This window comes from Sardina pilchardus, chromosome 24 (genome assembly GCF_963854185.1).
Source record: "Sardina pilchardus chromosome 24, fSarPil1.1, whole genome shotgun sequence".
Taxonomy (NCBI): domain Eukaryota; kingdom Metazoa; phylum Chordata; class Actinopteri; order Clupeiformes; family Clupeidae; genus Sardina; species Sardina pilchardus.
In genome coordinates, this window is record NC_085017.1 from 13,831,274 (window position 1) to 13,849,388 (window position 18,115).

The following is an 18,115-nucleotide window of genomic DNA, read 5'->3' on the forward strand; positions in this document are numbered from 1 at the left end:
CATCTATTTAGAAAACACATTTTTTGAATGCACAGAGTGCAACCAGACAGCAGACAAATGAAAAAATTAGAAACAAATATAAACGGAAACAAAATGCTGAATGGAGCAACGTGATTCGCTAGCTTACCCGTACAGACACTACGACAGGAAACAAACAAATGAACAATAATAAAAAGTAAATAAATAAATATAAATCTGTAAGTTACATTCAAATGATATTATAACTACAGTATACTGTTTGTGTGACAATGGTGACATTGTGTACTGTATATGCATGCAGCACCTTCCACACTGAATTCACTTAATGCATTTTACCACAGTTCACTACGTTTTTTGACTGGGAGTGGGTTTAGAACCCATCACTGTAAACTTTAGAAACATGGACAGTACAAGATGAGTAACATGTGCATACAGTACATGTACATAACAACCACAAGTTTCTTGAAAACTTATTGAAAACTTTAATCATCCAGTTGGTTATGTGGTTGCCCCATGACCTGGTTACTGTATGTGGTTGCCCGATGTATTGCTTAAAGCAACATGTTGAACATTTAATTTAACAATTTGCCCAGACTTGTATGATAATATTGATAGTCAATACTAGTCATCCAGTAGGAACACCTGGAACAGGTTATGTGGTTACCCTGCAACAATCTGGGCATGCATTGACAATGTAAGAGTCACTTAACATTGTTTGACAAGATCGGTTGTGACTTTTTGAGTGCGTCTCACAGCATTTAGGCTATGAGATGAACAACAAGTCAGCATATCGATCTGTTGACTGCTTGCGGCCGGGTAATGGCATATCTCATAGGCAGAGCTGTTGCTCTCAAACACTGTCCACTTAATCAACAGAGTTAGTGTACTGATGAAGGAATAGATCAAATTGAAAGATATGGACGGTTTGCAAAGTGATTTTATGCTCCTTTTAAGGAGTATTTTTAGTACTTTAAAAAAGCAGCCAGGCAGCTTTAGCACTATGATCTAGGGGCTTATTTAAAAGCATGCCCCCCATTGTATAGCACTGAGCTGTTCTAACTGTTGGTTGCAGAAACTCGAGATAGGCAGCACTGATTGTTTCAGGGTTTTTTCTCGTACCGACAGTATTCAGTGAAACAGAGATCTATGTGAAAACTGCCCAGAATTTTCCTTTAAGGTGTCAGGAGGGGGCCTTGGTTTGTCTTTGACAGGGATGCTTGCTTTCCATGTGCCATTTTAGTTTTGATGGTTTCATGCTCTCATGTGACAGCAATTCACTGCACACCACACACTGGGGGTTTCGGACCCATTTTGTCCTCAGTTTAAAGAGACCCTATGCAACTTTCTGCAGGAGACGATCGCTCTTTGTTTACACTGCCTCCTTTTTGGTCAGAAGGCATTACTGAGAAAGATACCTTCTTACCTCTTTTAACTCTTCTGAACATGAAATCAATCTGCCACAATTCCTTTGTGGTGATGATAAAATATATGTATCAGAGATACTGCCTATCCCTGGCTGTTGGCTGTAGCAATTCAAGCTAGGTTGTGTACATTTTTCTGTGCTTGTGGTTGGATTCTCTAATGGTTTGCGTGTGGTTCTAATGTCTGAATTGAAAATGATCAATAAAGCTTGACGGCTGGAAAGTTATGTACAATGGTGGACCTCACCACAAATATTCTACCCAGGAGTAAGAGATGCACACATCAGAATACAATAAGAATACCCCAGAATTCTACATCATTTTTGTGTTCATGTCAATTTTGATCCAATTTGACTGTTTTGCTATGATGGCCTAACCTGACTTTCGCCAGATCCTGTAGTTCGCTGTCTGCTTCACAAGGATCTGGGACTTCTCGATAGGAGATGTATTTCTGAAGGCGGGTCCTTGTAAAACATCCTCGCATGTGATTTGATAAACCACTTGCCTGTTATCTTGAATGACGTGCTAGGCTTCTTCAAGCTCTTGCCAAACCCAGTCGGAAGAAGAGTAAAAACATCCTTGCCACCAATAAATGTCTTCAAAACTATTCTCTGTTAATCTTTTAAAGAATGAATACTCGATAGATTCGACAAAACGGTTGAAATAGCAGAATCAATGTCAACACAAGACTCCTCGCTGCGTGCCGCCATTGTTATTTGAATCAAACACTCGCTTCGGCGCTCCTGATTGGTTGCTCATTTTTTGATCACTGGCAGGGGTTTGGATTGCCCTCGCGTCCAGACCCTTGTGTGGAGCTCAGCGAAACGCCTCTGGTGGAGCATGGCGGAACTACAAGGGTCTGGCGAGAGTCAGGCTAATGATGGCCACCCACAATTTCGACCTGCTCTCCCAAATTTTAATATGAAATGGACATATTGTGCTTGCTTTGACTGCATTGGCATTTTTGTTATATTACTTATATAAATTTACTAAAATGAACATGACCAGAATTTACACTTCACATAACTTTACAACTGAAAGGAATAGAATATGAATTAACTGATCTTAAACCCCAAACAATGGGGCAATTTTTTCAGAAACTAGGGACTTCTATACAACCAATGAGACTCCCAGTTACAAAACAACAAACCCTCTAATCTATCTTCAACAGCAGAGCTGGCTTGGGTTTTAAGGCCCGCCCCAGGTGACTGTCTTGCAATAGTTGAATCTAGCTAAACTGGAAATAAAACAGTGCTAGTTCAGTGTATACTGAAATCTTGTTTCTGCTTTTATCCATCATCCACAGATTTGGATGATGGATTGTTGGATGTGCTAATTTCAATGGACACTGGTGTGCTATAATTGATCTCCCTTTCCTCAAAGGAATAACTTCACATGTGTACTTAGTAAAATAGGTAAGAATCAAAACATATTTCCCTTGGTTCACTTCACTTGCAGTCCAGTACTTTTTAGATGTAATATAGGTTAAAACAGCAGGATCTTGCAACACTTCTCTTATCCCCGATGGAATATATGTCCTACTGGCGAAGTTTGCAAAAACCACCACTGGTCAACCTCAAGCATAGAGTCACCAGTCAGTTCAGATAGTGTTCCGGATCTTTCACCACTCTATAGTGCGACTCCAGATGAATCCAAGAGTCTCTTTCCGCAACTCTCACTGCAGTGGGTGTAGACAGCAGAACTTGATATGGTCCTCTCCAACGTTCCTGATTCCACTGTTTCCTTCGAAAGTCCTTAACAAGCACCAATGAACCTGGAAACTTTGAGGCAAAGCCTACGCCCCCTGTTAGAAAACAGAATAGGGAGAGTAGCAATCAGTTCTCGCATGTAACCAAACAAGTTACCACCTACATCAGGTTAAAATAGGGGAATGAGGTAAACCTGGAATTGGCATGGGACGGGCAGTCAAAATCTCAAATGGACTTAACCCTTTTGATCTTGATGCACGGCCTCTGAGGTAGAGGAGAGCCAAAGGTAGAACAGTCACCCAATTCATCCCAGTTGTGGTAGTTATTTTAATCAATTTAGCTTTCAACATTCCATTAACTCTTTCTACAACACCTCCACTTTGTGTGTGGTATGCACAATGAGTCCTAAAGATAATTTGTCATTTGTCTGACAAGGTCACAATTACTTTGCTCACAAATGCTGTTATCCGACGTAAGCTTTTAGGTACACCCCATCTGGGTATCACATCTTATCAAAGCTTTAGCAACTGACAAGGCATTAGCATGTTTAACAGGATAACATTCTGGCCATTTTGAAAACATATCCACAATTACATGGCAATATTCATAACCTCTGCATTTTGTCAATTAAATAAAAATCCATGTTAAAATGGTCCTGATGGTGGTGGATGATGCCCTCCTTGGGTTCTCACTATGGGTGCGGTGTTACCCACCTATCACAATAAGCAGCTGCTGCGGTGGTGAATCCTGATGCAAAGTAAAGTTGTTCTACTGTTTTTTTACCATAGCTGTTGCACTTGCATGATCTAAACCATGAGTGATTTTAGCAACTATATGAAAACACGATTTTAGTAGAACAGGCCTACCTGTTCAGGCCTACCTGAGTACAGTATGTAACCACAAATCATCATTACTCTTTTTTTTACAAATTTTCCCATTTTTTTCTTTCTTTTTTATCTGCTGATTTTTTGTGCTTCTTTTAAAGCTTAATTTGATGTTACTATATCTGCTATTTGTAAATTCAAAAACAATTGTGTTTTGTTCAAAAGTGTTAAAAACTCTGGTGGTATCCTTCTCTTAACTCCCCCCTTCGCGGCACTTTAAGCAGCCCTCTCATTACCAATACTGACTTCATCAGCGCCTCTGGTATGCGCTGTAATGCGGGAGTAAGATTCCACCATTTCAAATTGATTCACCACTGCATAGCCACTTCCTACCTCTCCAAATTCCAAGCGTAATGAAGAATTATCAAGAAAAGATTATTCAATATTATTGCATAATTTGTTGCTACAAGGAAGTAAAGGAGACAATACCACACGTTGAGTCACACCCATGAGTGGCATGATGGCAAGTCTATTTTTAAACTATAAAACATTAAAAAATCACCCTAGAAAAAGTTAGTCTAGTTAGGCTAAACTGTTTTTTAACTATTTTAATCATTTCAAATAAATATATCTAAAAAACCTTCTTTAAAACCTTTAACAAGTCCATGTCATGTATAACTGACAAAGTCCTATTAAGGGATAGAAATTTCCATAATGACTCAGTCTAATTTTCTATTGTTGCGATTCAGCATCAGACTATTTACACATGTTTATTAGGGTGTTTCCAAGATTTATGTAAAGTTGAAAAGAACAGCTATGCCAATTCCTGTGGGCAGTAAGGACAGTGAAATAAGTAATGAAGATAATGTAGTTGTAAGAGTGGAACACAGCATCAGGTATGACCAAAAGTGAGAACGATGAGGATGGGTAGGATGAGAGTGAAAAGTAAGGCAGTGAGGAGAATTTTCAACCAGGGATAGGCTTTTGGTTGTCGCTGATCAGGGATCAGGGATCAGGGATCCATGGCCATTACCTAGTCCCTATCTGGAAGATGGTCTATCCACCGTATAAAGGGAAGGTTGCATTTGCCAGCCTATTACTTAGGCAGATGTTCTCCTGCGTGTCTCTTATCAACATTGTACTGTAGACAAACCTTTACTCTGTGCAGAATGATGTAAATGTATTCATCTGAACTGCATAGAGAATGGAACGGAGCCTTTCATTGGCATCAAAAAAGGAAGAGGGAGTCACTCCCATATGTATAGGTCAGGAAGGATTGCACTGCCCACTGGCCTTATTGCACTGAAAAACAAGGCTGATGCAAAAATGACAACTGCCCTGACCAAACATGAGTGAAGTGCAGTAAGTGTGATGTTCACCTGGCTGGGCTTCACCACAAAATAAATGTCTGGTTGAGTTTCACCAGCGATATGAAAAGCAACAAGGGACCCATCTAACACACAGTGAAGAGAAGTTTTATGACTTGAATCAACATGGTATATACTCAAAATTCATCATGCACGGACAATTTTTTTTGCATTTTTGTTTAGTCAAAAAGATCCTGAAATTAAATGAGTCAAGTGATTTCCAATTAAATATGTCCATGAATAATTAATCCATTTATCGTTAATGAATTGGTTTTTACATTGACAAATCGTGAAAAATGATATACCTAAATGGGACATAGTCATTTATAAATGACGGTACCCCAAAATAAAGGTCAAAGGTCAATTTTTGAAAGTGAGCTCGGGAAATTTATTTTAGGCCTAGATAGACTTAAAATCAAAGGTGTTTGAATTTTTTTCATTGATATTCTTAATAAGTCCCATAGAGGGTTACATGTAAATCAGGGTTAGTAAGGTGTTCCTCAGCTATATCAGGACGAGGTTAAGTACAAATTGTTATGACATCACAGCAATCATGGCTTTCACCATCTTCAGTGGTTGGTATAATGCCGATGGGTTAAGAGTAGTACAATGTACAAGTGTGACATGTGCTAAGGTCAACAACACATGTTGGTACAAAAGGAGGCGAGCAGTTGTAAGATGTGATGTCTTTGCTTGCAAATTGCATTGCTTTGATTGATGGCTATCATGGTTTTCTGGCTTGATCAGACCGGTTAGTCGACTACATCATAGCACGAAGACAGTTCTGCTGTCATGTAAATGTTTCACATCAGTCTGCCGAACTATCAGTAGCCTATTTCACACAGAGACGTGGTACACTGATGACATTTGAACGGGTAATCACCGAGGACTAAATTACAACGTGAGTCAAATTAACTTTCTATGAATTAGCTGTGACATTTATTCATTCATTCACATTTGAAGGATTTTGATGGGTAAAGTGATGCGCCTAGAAACAAACAGTTTGAGAGGTTAAACATTAGACATTCTCTCTCTCTCTCTCTCTGTATGTATATATCAGTATGTGTGTGTGTGTGTGTGTAAACGTACTGTATATGGGCCTATACACACAAGCACACACTATGATGTTGCCAAATTATGAGGCTGATGGCAATATGATGGCAATATGCAATATTATATAATATATTACGGCCTATAATATAATATATTATCAATAGACCATATTATAGTTGTGACTTTGCATGATTGTGTCATGTTTGTTGTATACCTAGATTTAAACATTAAAACAGCTCATATAAGTTTAATATAAACATTTGCTTTTTAACAGTATAAGCTTTCCTTTACAGACTCTTAACGCTACCATCAATCAATCGCAAAATCTCACAGGAAAATGTTCTGGCGTGCACACAGAAAAGCGGCGACTGTTATTTTATTAAGCATAAGTTTATGCGCAGTTCTCTACTGGCAAAGCAGCAACATACATCTCCGAACATCATCCTGCGGCTGTGGCAGTTGCTCAAAGGAGAAGGAAGACGAGGGTTCCTGGTTTTCCGAGCGTTTCAAAGCCTCGTTTCACCCGCTACTGTCACGCAACAGCAGTGTCCTCAATGAAAAGGCATCCAAATGGTGGAAGGTAGGTACATGACCTGATCCTCTCATCTTATAATTCTAAGCACTTTTTTACTATGAGCTCAAATCAGTTTAATCCACAAAAAGGGTTGTCTCATTGATACCAGACCCTCGTCAGTTGAGATTGAGAGTGGGTCTGGTAAAATAACGACTTTTAACGACTTCCAGCAGGGGCGTAACTAGTTGCCTTGTGCAATTAGGCTACACTTTTAAAATTAAAATTGCGTATTACTGTAGGCGCGCCTGCAGCTGTACGTCCGCACGCACTGTGCGCACCATCAGGCTATGAGAAAATGTCTCTTGTGTGTGTGTGTTCACACCAAATTGACCTACCATACCATACCTGCCCAAATATGCACAGCATCCCATTAGCTGCCTTCCATCAGGTTATTTACCATTTTCTAGGCCTATGTTGTGTAAAGTCAGATAGGCTACTCATCATGGATATACACACAATTTCTAAAACCTTTGTCTCAAACTTCACAACTCTACATCAATTCAGCAAAACCATACACTAATTATCAGCCTTGACACAGTTTTCAATTTAGCCTTTAACTTTTTGCAATTGAATACACACAATTATCTACCTTACACACAAAAATGTATCAGGAAGTAACTTTCCTATTTCAAACACAACCAATGAAAATGCTACATTTAGTCATCAGTGCCTCATACTCTGTCCTCATGTGTGCAAACAATAATTGCTTTACTGAACACCAACCAATAACTGCAATACAGTTTTTTTCCAATTGCTAACACACATAAAATGACATTAATAGCACAATTATTCAAACCGACACACAGAGAGCAACACATCCTCTCAAGTCTCCAAATGTCTAAACACATTTCCAGCTTTACACCCATTTTGCAATTCAAAATGGCACTTTTTGCATGCACTGAACACGGTTCTCTGCGTAAGACACAAAAATCTGACATCATAAAGTAACATGTTTGCAGTTTCAAAACAATGCCATCCAAGATAACACACAAGCTAATTGACCAATACGTGTGCCACCTACCCAAACACCTCAATGCTTACTGTAATTTATACCACTTCAATCAGGAAGTAAGCGCTATGAAAACACCACAGGTAAGGTGAGGCAAGGCAACTTTATTTCTACAGCACATTTTGTTCAGCAGGGCAACCCAATGTGCTTCACAAAGATAAAAACAATACAGTAAAACCATAAAACAATGAGCACCTTTTTTATATAACAAAAAAGGAAGACGTTACAAAGAGAGGAAGAGGAAGAGGAAGAGGGAGGGTGATAATGAGAAGGGAAGGGATAGTCCAATGTAATTATACTTGCTTTGCATATGTTGCACTGACTTGTTTGATGAAAAAAAAAGTTTCAACAGCATGCATCTGTATCTGCAAATATTTATATTTTAGTATTATGGCAAAGCATACTAAAGATAAGAGTGTTTTTCCATTATGACCAACAATGTATAGTTGGTTAGACAAAAATCTTGTGAATGAATGAAGTGTGTGCCATGTGGTGCAAAAGTTTGATTTTGGTAATGTTATATGCAGTTTTGGTTGCAGTGCTTCATTTTGCTAGGTAGATTGAGGTATATTTTGCAATTTGGGGTGTGGTTTTGTGAATTGTGTGTGAATTTTCAAAATTGTGTGTGAGTTTTCAAAATTGTGTTTTAGCAATTGGAAAAAAACTGTAACACATAACGGTGTTCTGCACCACCATGCAACACTTGGCCCCTACAACACTGACCATATCCTGACATTTCTGGCCCCCACAACACTGACCATATCCTGACATTTCTGGATACTCTTCAGGGATTTCTTGCTCCAATTCTTGCTCTTGGTTTGCCAATCATCCAATTTTTTCAGTTGTAAACTTGCCTCCATATTCACCTTTCCTAAACCCAATTGAGGAATTCTTTTCAGCATGGCGCTGGAAAGTGTACAGTATGATCGTAATCCCCATGCCCGTCTAGCACTTCTCCAGGCAATGGAGAAAGCATGTGGTGACATTGATGCTCTTCCTCTGTCCAAGGTTGGATACGTCACGCCAGAAGGTTTTTCCCTCGAATATAAAATATAACATGTGATGTAGTTGAAATATTGTGGCCAGAGCCTGCCTGGAGGAGAGGTGGACCCCAAATACACCCCCAACTAGCTCTCTCTCTCTCTCTCTCTCTCTCTCTCTCTCTCTCTCTCTCTCTCTCTCTCTCTCTCTCTCTCTCTCTCACTCACTCACTCACTCACTCACTCTCACAGAAACACACACACACACACATTTGTCATGCATTACTGTAAATCTCTATTTATTCATTTTTTGGTTGATGTACCACCATATGTGGTGGTTGGTGTACAAATTCACAACAGCAACTGATTTATTCAGAAAAAAAATTATCGTTTTGGTTCCAATATTGATTGGATTGAGTTCTTTTTGCATATTACTGTACTTTCACTCTTATATGGCAATATATTTTTAAAAATCCATAAAAACAAAAGAGCTTAGAGTAACAGTGTGTAAATGATAGACATACGTTTATAATACTATGGACAATGTGTTTATAATGTGAGAGAAATGCTTGCTTTTGAGATATGTTTACAATATTTTGATTTTGCAAGATAGGGGGGCACTTTTTGCATTTTGTTTCAGCAATTATTGAATTTGTAATTCCAAAGGCCAAGGGAACTTTATCAGGATGCATAGTATCCTGGATCCATGGAATAGCTGGCCTTTAAAAAATAAAAAAACATATAAACAATCTTTCTGCTTGTATGGGGATTTAACATAGGGGTCAAATACTTATGCCCCCTGTATTTTAAGGAAGAATATTTATCTTTTTTTGATACATTCTTCATTCACAAAGAAAACTAGATGCACCGCATAGCGGTACACAATATGACCACCGTCAGTTCTGCACATTCTCTCCACAAAAATAAATTGATGTTTGTCAACCTTTACTGTAACTCCTATTTGTGCAATTTATATGCATATACTGTATCTCCTACTCTTGCAGCTCATGTGTATATAAATGAGTGCATGCATGTGTTTGTTTGCTTTTGTGTATAAGACTGTGTGTGTGTGTGTGTGTGTGTGTGTGTGTGTGTGTGTGTGTGTGTGTGTGTGTGTGTGTGTGTGTGTGTGTGTGTGTGTGTGTGTGTGTGTGTGTGTGTGTGTGTGTGTGTGTGTGTGTGTGTGTGTGTATGTGTGTGTGTGTGAGTGTGACAGTATAATTCCTAACCTTTTGCTCAATAGCAACATCTGCAGACCGATGGGTGTACAGTCACTAAATGTACAATACATTTATTTTATAGCCCCTTATCGATGAGATTCCACAAAATTTGGCATACTCCCAGAGGATGTCAGGTTAACCATACACATGCAATTTGGTGCATAACATTTCATCTGAAGATAGATAGAAATTTCATTTGGATCCTGGTTCCTCGGACTCAAAGTTTATTAATTTAAAAAGGACGCTAAAACTGAATTAATTGAAACTTGTAGATTTTCAGGATTCCGTGGCTTAGGATGCTGTGTATGTCTTTCTGACAGGGGTTACAGCCTTTTCGGGGACAGCCCGACTACAGAGTGGTTGTGGAAAAGTTGTTTCAACTCATTCCTGACCGGGAGTACTACCGGGATGGAAGTCCAGACCGCTGCAGGGTGTGTTCTGTGGTGGGCAACTCTGGGAATCTGAAGAACTCTCACTATGGACCTCTGATCGATGCCAGCGATTTTGTCCTCAGGTAAAAAGGGGGTGGGGTGTGTAGGCTACTGTATGTATATACTGCCCAATAAATTAGCTTTAGTCCATAGGCTGAATTTAGCAGGCTACTTGCAACATTGTAGCTCGGTAAAATTAGGGCAATGTCATACATGTTTTAGATTAGGACTGTCCAGGGCAGAACAAGACCCCTTCGCTGCAAGTCTCGATGTCAGCCACAGACCGCCGCCATATTGAAATAGGGGAAAACAAAGCGTCTCCGCCATGCAGCACCATAGGAACCCATTCATTTTTTTAGTGAAGACCCACCGGTCTTCAGGTAGGCTACCTCGTACGGGCATCTTGTTTAATCCAACCCGACCAAATTCAATTTGTGTATATATCTGGCCTTAGTCTCTCCAGATAATGACTCAAAGTATAAAAATGACATGTTAATTAAAAGTTTGACTAATACCTTTTTTAAATGAATGGGTTCCAATGGCAGAGACATTTCCCCCATTTCAATATGGCGGCGGTCTGTGACGTAGGAAGCTGACATCAAGAAAACATTATCCTTTAGCTAAGTGGGTAGTAATAGCCCATAGGAGTAGCTTTTCACTTCCCATCAGCTGTCTTTGAATAACAATTATGGATGTGTCCATTTTTTTTTTTAACCCTAACCCATTTCAGCAAGAGAAAAAAATCTTTACCTCTTGAATTCTCTTGTGATCATTGTACATTTAGGATAAACAAAGGTCCTACCAAAGGCTTCGAGCAGGATGTGGGATCAAAAACTACTCATCGCATCATTTATCCTGAAAGTGCTGTTGATGTCGACAACTCTACTCACCTGGTGCTGGTTGCTTTCAAGCCCCTGGATATGGAATGGCTGATAAATGTCTTCACCACACACCGTGTCAGACAGTAAGAAGTTTATTTTACTGCAGCAGGGCCATCTGTAACAATGCACTTTGTGATGTGCTTTGCTTCCCACAAAAAATCACAACTTCTGAAACACATGAAAATGTCTCCATGCAGTTTATTGTTGTATTTTGTGGAGGCCTTACATAACACCCAGGATTACATTAAGACACATCATTAAAGTATGTCAGCAGTTTACAGAGAGTGACTAATTTAACAAAGTATGTGATAATCTAGTTTTCTTATATCCCCTAGTACATACACACGTGTGAAGTCAACAATAAAAGCAAATAAAAGCTTGGTGAGTTATGATTAGTCTTTTTCATCTCCACCATTATTTCAACAATATGTTCCCTATGTTGGTTGAAACCTAGAAGACTTAACAAGTGTTAGGCCTGATTTACAGTCTACGAGAGCTATGCAGCGTAGCTATGCTACGTTTTTAAGTGCCTTTCATAGTAGTTTGTAGTGCAAACTACATGGTATGAAACACATTGTTGCGCCATGTTACAAAAAATGTGCACCACATTTTCTTGCGGAAGTACACATCATGACTCGCAGTCACATTTCCATACCTTGCGTTATGACCTTACACATCACATTTAATGAGAAGGGTAATACAAGAGACACAGTGAAGAAAGGCTAAAAGAAAGAGACTACATCAGAATCAGATCAGGAGATAAATAGCCTATTAGATAGATAGATAGATAGATAGATAGTTAACAGTGTTTTACTTGAGGTTACATAAAAAAACCTTTGTTTTAGTTCCTTTCTTTCATTGTGTTGTCACGGTTCTATGTTGTTCATTTTATTTTACTACAACAGCCTCTTTGCTACAATAATTTGCCTAATAGCTTCTCTCTCTCTGTTGCTACAACATGGGATTGATCTAACCTGAACTGTTTGGTTTGTCAAGTGAAGGGTCTAACATGTCTCAAATAATACAGATGCTATCCTGTTTTTTTCAAGTGATTTTCAACCTTTTTTCAGATAATGGTTGTCAACCCCAATTTCATGCAATATGTCCATGAGGTCTGGCTAAAAAAGAATGGCCACCAACCATCCACTGGCTTTTTGACTGTTGTTCTTGCTCTTCACATCTGTGACCAGGTGAGCTGTTATCATTTTATTTTGACGATAAATAAAATGACTGACAACTTGGATTAAACTACCGATACTTGACTTAATGCCTATGGGTTAGACTGTATACCAGGCTTTGTGGTAAATAAAAGAAAAAAAACAATGTTGTCATAATAGGGTACTATTATGCATTATGTATGGGTTGGCAAGGAATGATAACATATTTTAGCAAATGCGAAGCAATGATCTAAACCAAACCTACTCACTGCGTTGTGTAGGCTATGAAAACTTTTTTTAAACGCTCAGGCTGTAGTACCTACCTTTAGTTCATGACAACGCAGTGTTTGGGGGTCACATAGTCTAGCTTAGATAACCTCAAAAATGTATGACAGTGACAGCAGTTGCAGACTCTTAAAATGCCTGCTGCTCGAAACACAACACATGGATGCGTGCTTCTTTCGGTAAATTCAATATGGGTTGGCTTCATTTCGTCTGCCTGCAAATGTAGGTTTAACAAGCTGCAAATTCACACTGTCAGTGCAATGGGATGCAGTTCAGCACCCTGGACAGAGACTTTGTCCATCTTTATTACCTCCGCCAAGGAGGTTATGTTTTCATCGGGGACCGGCGTCTATCTGTCTGTTTGTTGTCAGGAAAAGGCCATTCAAAAGTGTGGGGGGGGCTTCACAAGGAGTGGACTGAGGCTGGAGTTACTGCATCGAGAGTCACCACACACCGACAAATCCTGGAAAAGGGCTTCAAATGACAAACAATAGTCAGAAGTGTCTTACCTAGGCTAAAGGAAAAAAATAGCTGGTCTGTTGCTCAGTGGTCAAAAGTCCTCTTTTCTGATGAGATTTCTAATTCAAATTCTGCATCTCATCTGGAAACCAACGTTTGGAGGAAGAATGGATAGGCACACAATCCAAGATGCTTGAAGTCTAGTGTGACGTTTCCAGTCTGTGTTGATTCTGGGAGCCATACCATCTGCTGGTGTTGGTCCACTGTGTCCAGAGTCAACGCAGCCGGACATTGTAGAGAACTTCATGCCTCTTTCAGCAGACATGCTGACTTCATTTTCAAACAGGACTTAGCACCTGCCCATACTGGCAAAAGTACCAAAACCTGGTTCAATGACCATGGGATTACTGTGCTCGATTGGCCAGCAAACTTGCCTGACCTGAACCCGATAGAGAATCTACGGAGCATTGCCAAGAGAGACATGAAAGACATGAGACCAAACGATGCAGAAGAGCCGAGGGCAGCTATTCAAGCATCCTGGTCTTCCATAAGGTGCCGTGTCCACCAAACGTGTTTTTTACGCGGAGAGCGCCCTCAACCTCCTTTTCTCTGCGCTTCGAAAAGTGTTTATTGTTGCTAAGTTATACCAAAACCAGAGATGGTCTATAACGAGAAGTGACATTGACGAGCCCGGCGCTGTTCTAAAAGTTGAACAGATTTCAACTTTGAGCGCTCTGAGCGCTGCAGTAAAAAACAGTCAGCGCCGAGAGCTTTTTTCCGCCGAATTGACTTAATATTGAAAATTGTCGCTGTCAGCGCCAAAAACGCGATTGGTGGACACAGGGCATAACACCTCAGCAGTGCCACAGGCTGACAGTATCCATGCCATGCTGAGGCAGTAATTCATGCAAAAGGGGCCCAAACCAAGTACTGAGTCAATCTGAATATTTTCTGAATACAATCTGAATATTTTAGGTTCAAATGTATGACAACCTAGGAAGAACAATACAGGCGGAGGTCTGCGCTCTCTGAGTGCTTTTCTAGTTGATTTCATGTAATATTCTAATTTTCCGAGATTTTGAATTTGGACAGCTGTAAGCCATAATCATCAAAATTATAGCACATAAAGGCTTGACATATCTCGCGTTGCATCATTTGCATGTAATGAGTCTATGTATTAGTTTCACCTTTTAAATGAATCACTGAGATACATAAACTTTTGCATGACCATTTTTTGAGTTTCACCTGTATATCATATGTCAGACCGCAGGTTCAGACAACTCAGCGCATTTCTCTTTCCTTTCAGGTCAAAGTGTTTGGGTTCGGCGCAAACAAGCAAGGCACCTGGGATCACTACTTTGAGTGGATATCACCATCCTTTAAAACTGGTGGACATAAGGGTAATTTTGAGTATGACATGATCAAGGAGCTTGATAAAAGAGACCAAATTGAAATGTATCGAGGATGGTGAGGGCCTTTCGTCTGGAAGAACTACATGCTTTGTTTTTTCAGATACAGTATACCATGCCCCTAGCTATAGAGACTATTCAAAGTCTTGATTCTGCTGTTACTGTAACTCTTCACTTCGGATGCAGTTTATAAGGTTATGTCCTATTTTAGTTGTCTTTTGTTGGTTATAAATTGTTAAAATGGCAAACGAAGAAATGGCCTATGAGGGACTTTCTATCTTTTTGGAAATTGATCTTAATACCTTTAATAAAAAACTTTAAGGATATCAATTTTCTAAGTGAATGAATAATATATCATAAATAATAAATAAATGTTTTCCTTCAAATACAGGGGTCATAAGTATTGTAACGCCTATGTTGACCCTATGTGTAACATTTTCCATAGAGCCAGGCATTTTTTGCCAGTTATTTCATGCATCCAGGACACTATGCACCCTGATAAAGTTCCCTTGGCCTTTGGGATTAAAATAGCCCCACATCATCACATACCCTTCACCATACCTAGACTGGCATGGTTTTGTTTCAGTTAGCCTATTAGCTGGTTTCGTTCTCATTGAGCTCAAACCAGTTAATATTTCCATAATGTAAATAGCATAAATATTCACCTGCCTTAAAGTGGCTGATCTAATTGAACAGCACCCAGCCACTTGATGCTAGATAGAATTAGTGAAATGGAGATGTGGTGTAGTGAATGTGTGTAGTGTGTCAAGGCAACTTGCAAACGTACCATGGGCGCAGTGATATCGTACGCAGCATCTGAAAATAGTCCCCATAGACAACAAGCAGTAGTAGTGCCAGTAGTTTGTAAGGGCGCTTTCACACCATTAATTCGATTATTTGGTCTGCTTCAGGCAGTGAAATTGTTATTATGTAGCATATAGACTCCAGTGAGGTCCGCTTTCACACCAGAAAACGAACCAAAATTGGCCTGATTGATTTTTTTCTCAATGTTTATTTTCCGGTAGAAATCGGCGCCAATTTTGACTCACTATTTTGACCTACAGTCTATGATTTGGACCCCAGTTCGCGTTCTCACCAGAGGGACCGCACCAGAGGTCGACTTTTGGTGCGGAGTCAAGCGGACCGAGACCTCCTCCTTTTGAAGGTCTCGGTCCGCTTGTTTTGGTGCGCACCCGAGTGCGATTAATGCTTTCACACCAACGAAAACGGACCGAACTAAGAGGTTTTGGTACAAATGGACCGTTTGGTGCGCACCAAACGATGTTGGTGTGAAAGCACCCTAAGTTGCCTTGATTATTACGCCAGATGAGAGTGTAGTTACAAGTCAAATCAGCCAAGGAAAACGGCAGGTTTCATTTTCAGTTGGTCTTATTGCACTTTCTAACTTGAGAAGAGACACGTTTTAAATGGGAAAATGACCGGAAATCTTAGTCACTTAAAGGAATAGTTCGGAATTTTGGACATAGGACCTCATTTCCAACTTTACAGAGGTGATATAGGTCGGTGGAGACCGTTTTTGTCGCGTTCAACCCCTTCCTTCAGTTGCAGCGTCCCCCTTTGCTAACGCTGGTTCTGAGCTAAAGCATTTCAACGGTAACATCAGTCTGACATCAACAACAGTCTTACTCACTCCACCGCACACCAGAGACAAGTCAATTAAAACGTCAGACTATCGATATACATGTCCGTGTTGATAGAATTTTAGAAATAAAACTAACCTTGCAACTCAATGATTTATTACATTTTGAGGGACTAGTTTCTCAATATCAATCCGCCACTGCCATACAGGGAACAAAGTAGGCTATTGCAATGCGATGCAAGGTTAGTTTTATTTCTAACATTGTATTATCAACACAGGCATGTGCATCGATAGTCTGACGTTATAATTTATTTGTTTCGGGTGTTCTGTGGAGTGTTTTCAGTGGCAGGCTGGATGTTACTGTTGACTTGCGTTATCTCGGCACCAGGTTAGCACGAGATGAACGCTGCAACTCAAGGAAGGGCAGAAATTCACTGAAAATGGTCTTCACCGACCTATATCACCCTGACTAAGTTGGAAATGAGGTCCTATGTCCAAAATTCCGAACTATTGCTTTAACTTTTAAACATGATGCTAGCAGGCGAGATGCTACTGGTCTAATCCGTTTCAATGATCTATGCTAGGCTGAAGCTAAAAGTTGTATCGCCAGACTCACAGAATGGCTGGATGAACGGGAAAAAGGTCAATATCAATTGTTTTGCTCGAGGGAAGGTGGAAAATGAGCTTATTTCCAAAAATGGAATCCCAAAAATGGATATCCCTTTAACTTGATTTTTTTCGGTTTTCCACTAGCAAAAACTGGTGCCTGGTACCTATGTTCTAGTGTTTTTGGTATCACCTCTGTTGAGGTTCCAAGCGAGCTAAGCCAGTACCAAAAGATTACGTTAATGACATTAGAGTTGTTTGTTTTTTTCAGCGTTGCTATGGCAATCGGCTAGCTTATGGGGGTACTTTGTTGCATTGGAAAACAAACACCCGGTATCAAAGTAGAGTCGAGTCTTTGAGCTGATACCATCCAATGGAAAAGCCCCATGAGAGAATTTCATTTGACAGCTCTACCACAGGGTACTTATGGGCAATAAAACAAAACAACAGTGACTTATTCATTTTGGTTTCCTTTATTTGTTCATGACACAATCTTCCAGCACATGCAGGAAAGAAAAGGGTTTGAGAGTAGCTGATAATAACTGCAAAATTGATTCTAAGACTATACTAAAACTGTAATGTCAACGGAATCAGCAATCTGACAAACTAAAACAGTCATGGCATGAAAAGCAATGTGTGCTCCGCTTCGTGTTGGGCCGTTTTACCATCTAGATTAGTGTATTAACTTTGTATAGTCGTATGGTGCGTTGTCTATTGTCCATTACATAGGCCCAATCCCAATGTCAGCCCTAAAGACTAACCACTAAGGACTCACAGACTTAATTGATCTCAGGTGTGAGTGTGTGAGATCTAAGTGAGTGAGTGTGTGAGGCCACATGGGCTAAGGTATTTTGGGGTTGGGACAGCACTTCACGAGATATGTACCTTGGCGATGTTTAACAAAGATGTTGCTAACATTTGCACCATGCACGTGTGAGTCGTGCCGTTGTTTACCTTCATTTCCGGATTTTTCTATGATCTCTGTGGTAAACGCCACAACACTGAACTGTGGGCAATTCCCTTAGATTTAGTCTGCACCGATGCAGACTCACGGAAAGGGCTCGGTAAGTGTGTACTCAAACCCTCACGCTCGTTGTAATTCGACATTGGGACAGTCCTAAGCCCTTACGAAATTCGCGAGAACGCACAGT

General features: G+C 39.9%; 1 protein-coding gene across 1 annotated transcript; it reads left to right on the forward strand.

Annotated features, from left to right (window-relative positions):
• Positions 1–6,789: 6,789 nt before the first annotated feature.
• On the forward strand, positions 6,790–11,844 carry LOC134073156 (CMP-N-acetylneuraminate-beta-galactosamide-alpha-2,3-sialyltransferase 1-like; the record flags this gene model as incomplete). The annotated part of the gene is made up of 4 exons (XM_062530141.1): positions 6,790–6,933; positions 10,457–10,650; positions 11,352–11,531; positions 11,784–11,844. Coding segments are annotated over 4 exons (579 nt in total), but the record flags the coding sequence as incomplete, so codon positions are not given.
• Positions 11,845–18,115: the final 6,271 nt, after the last annotated feature.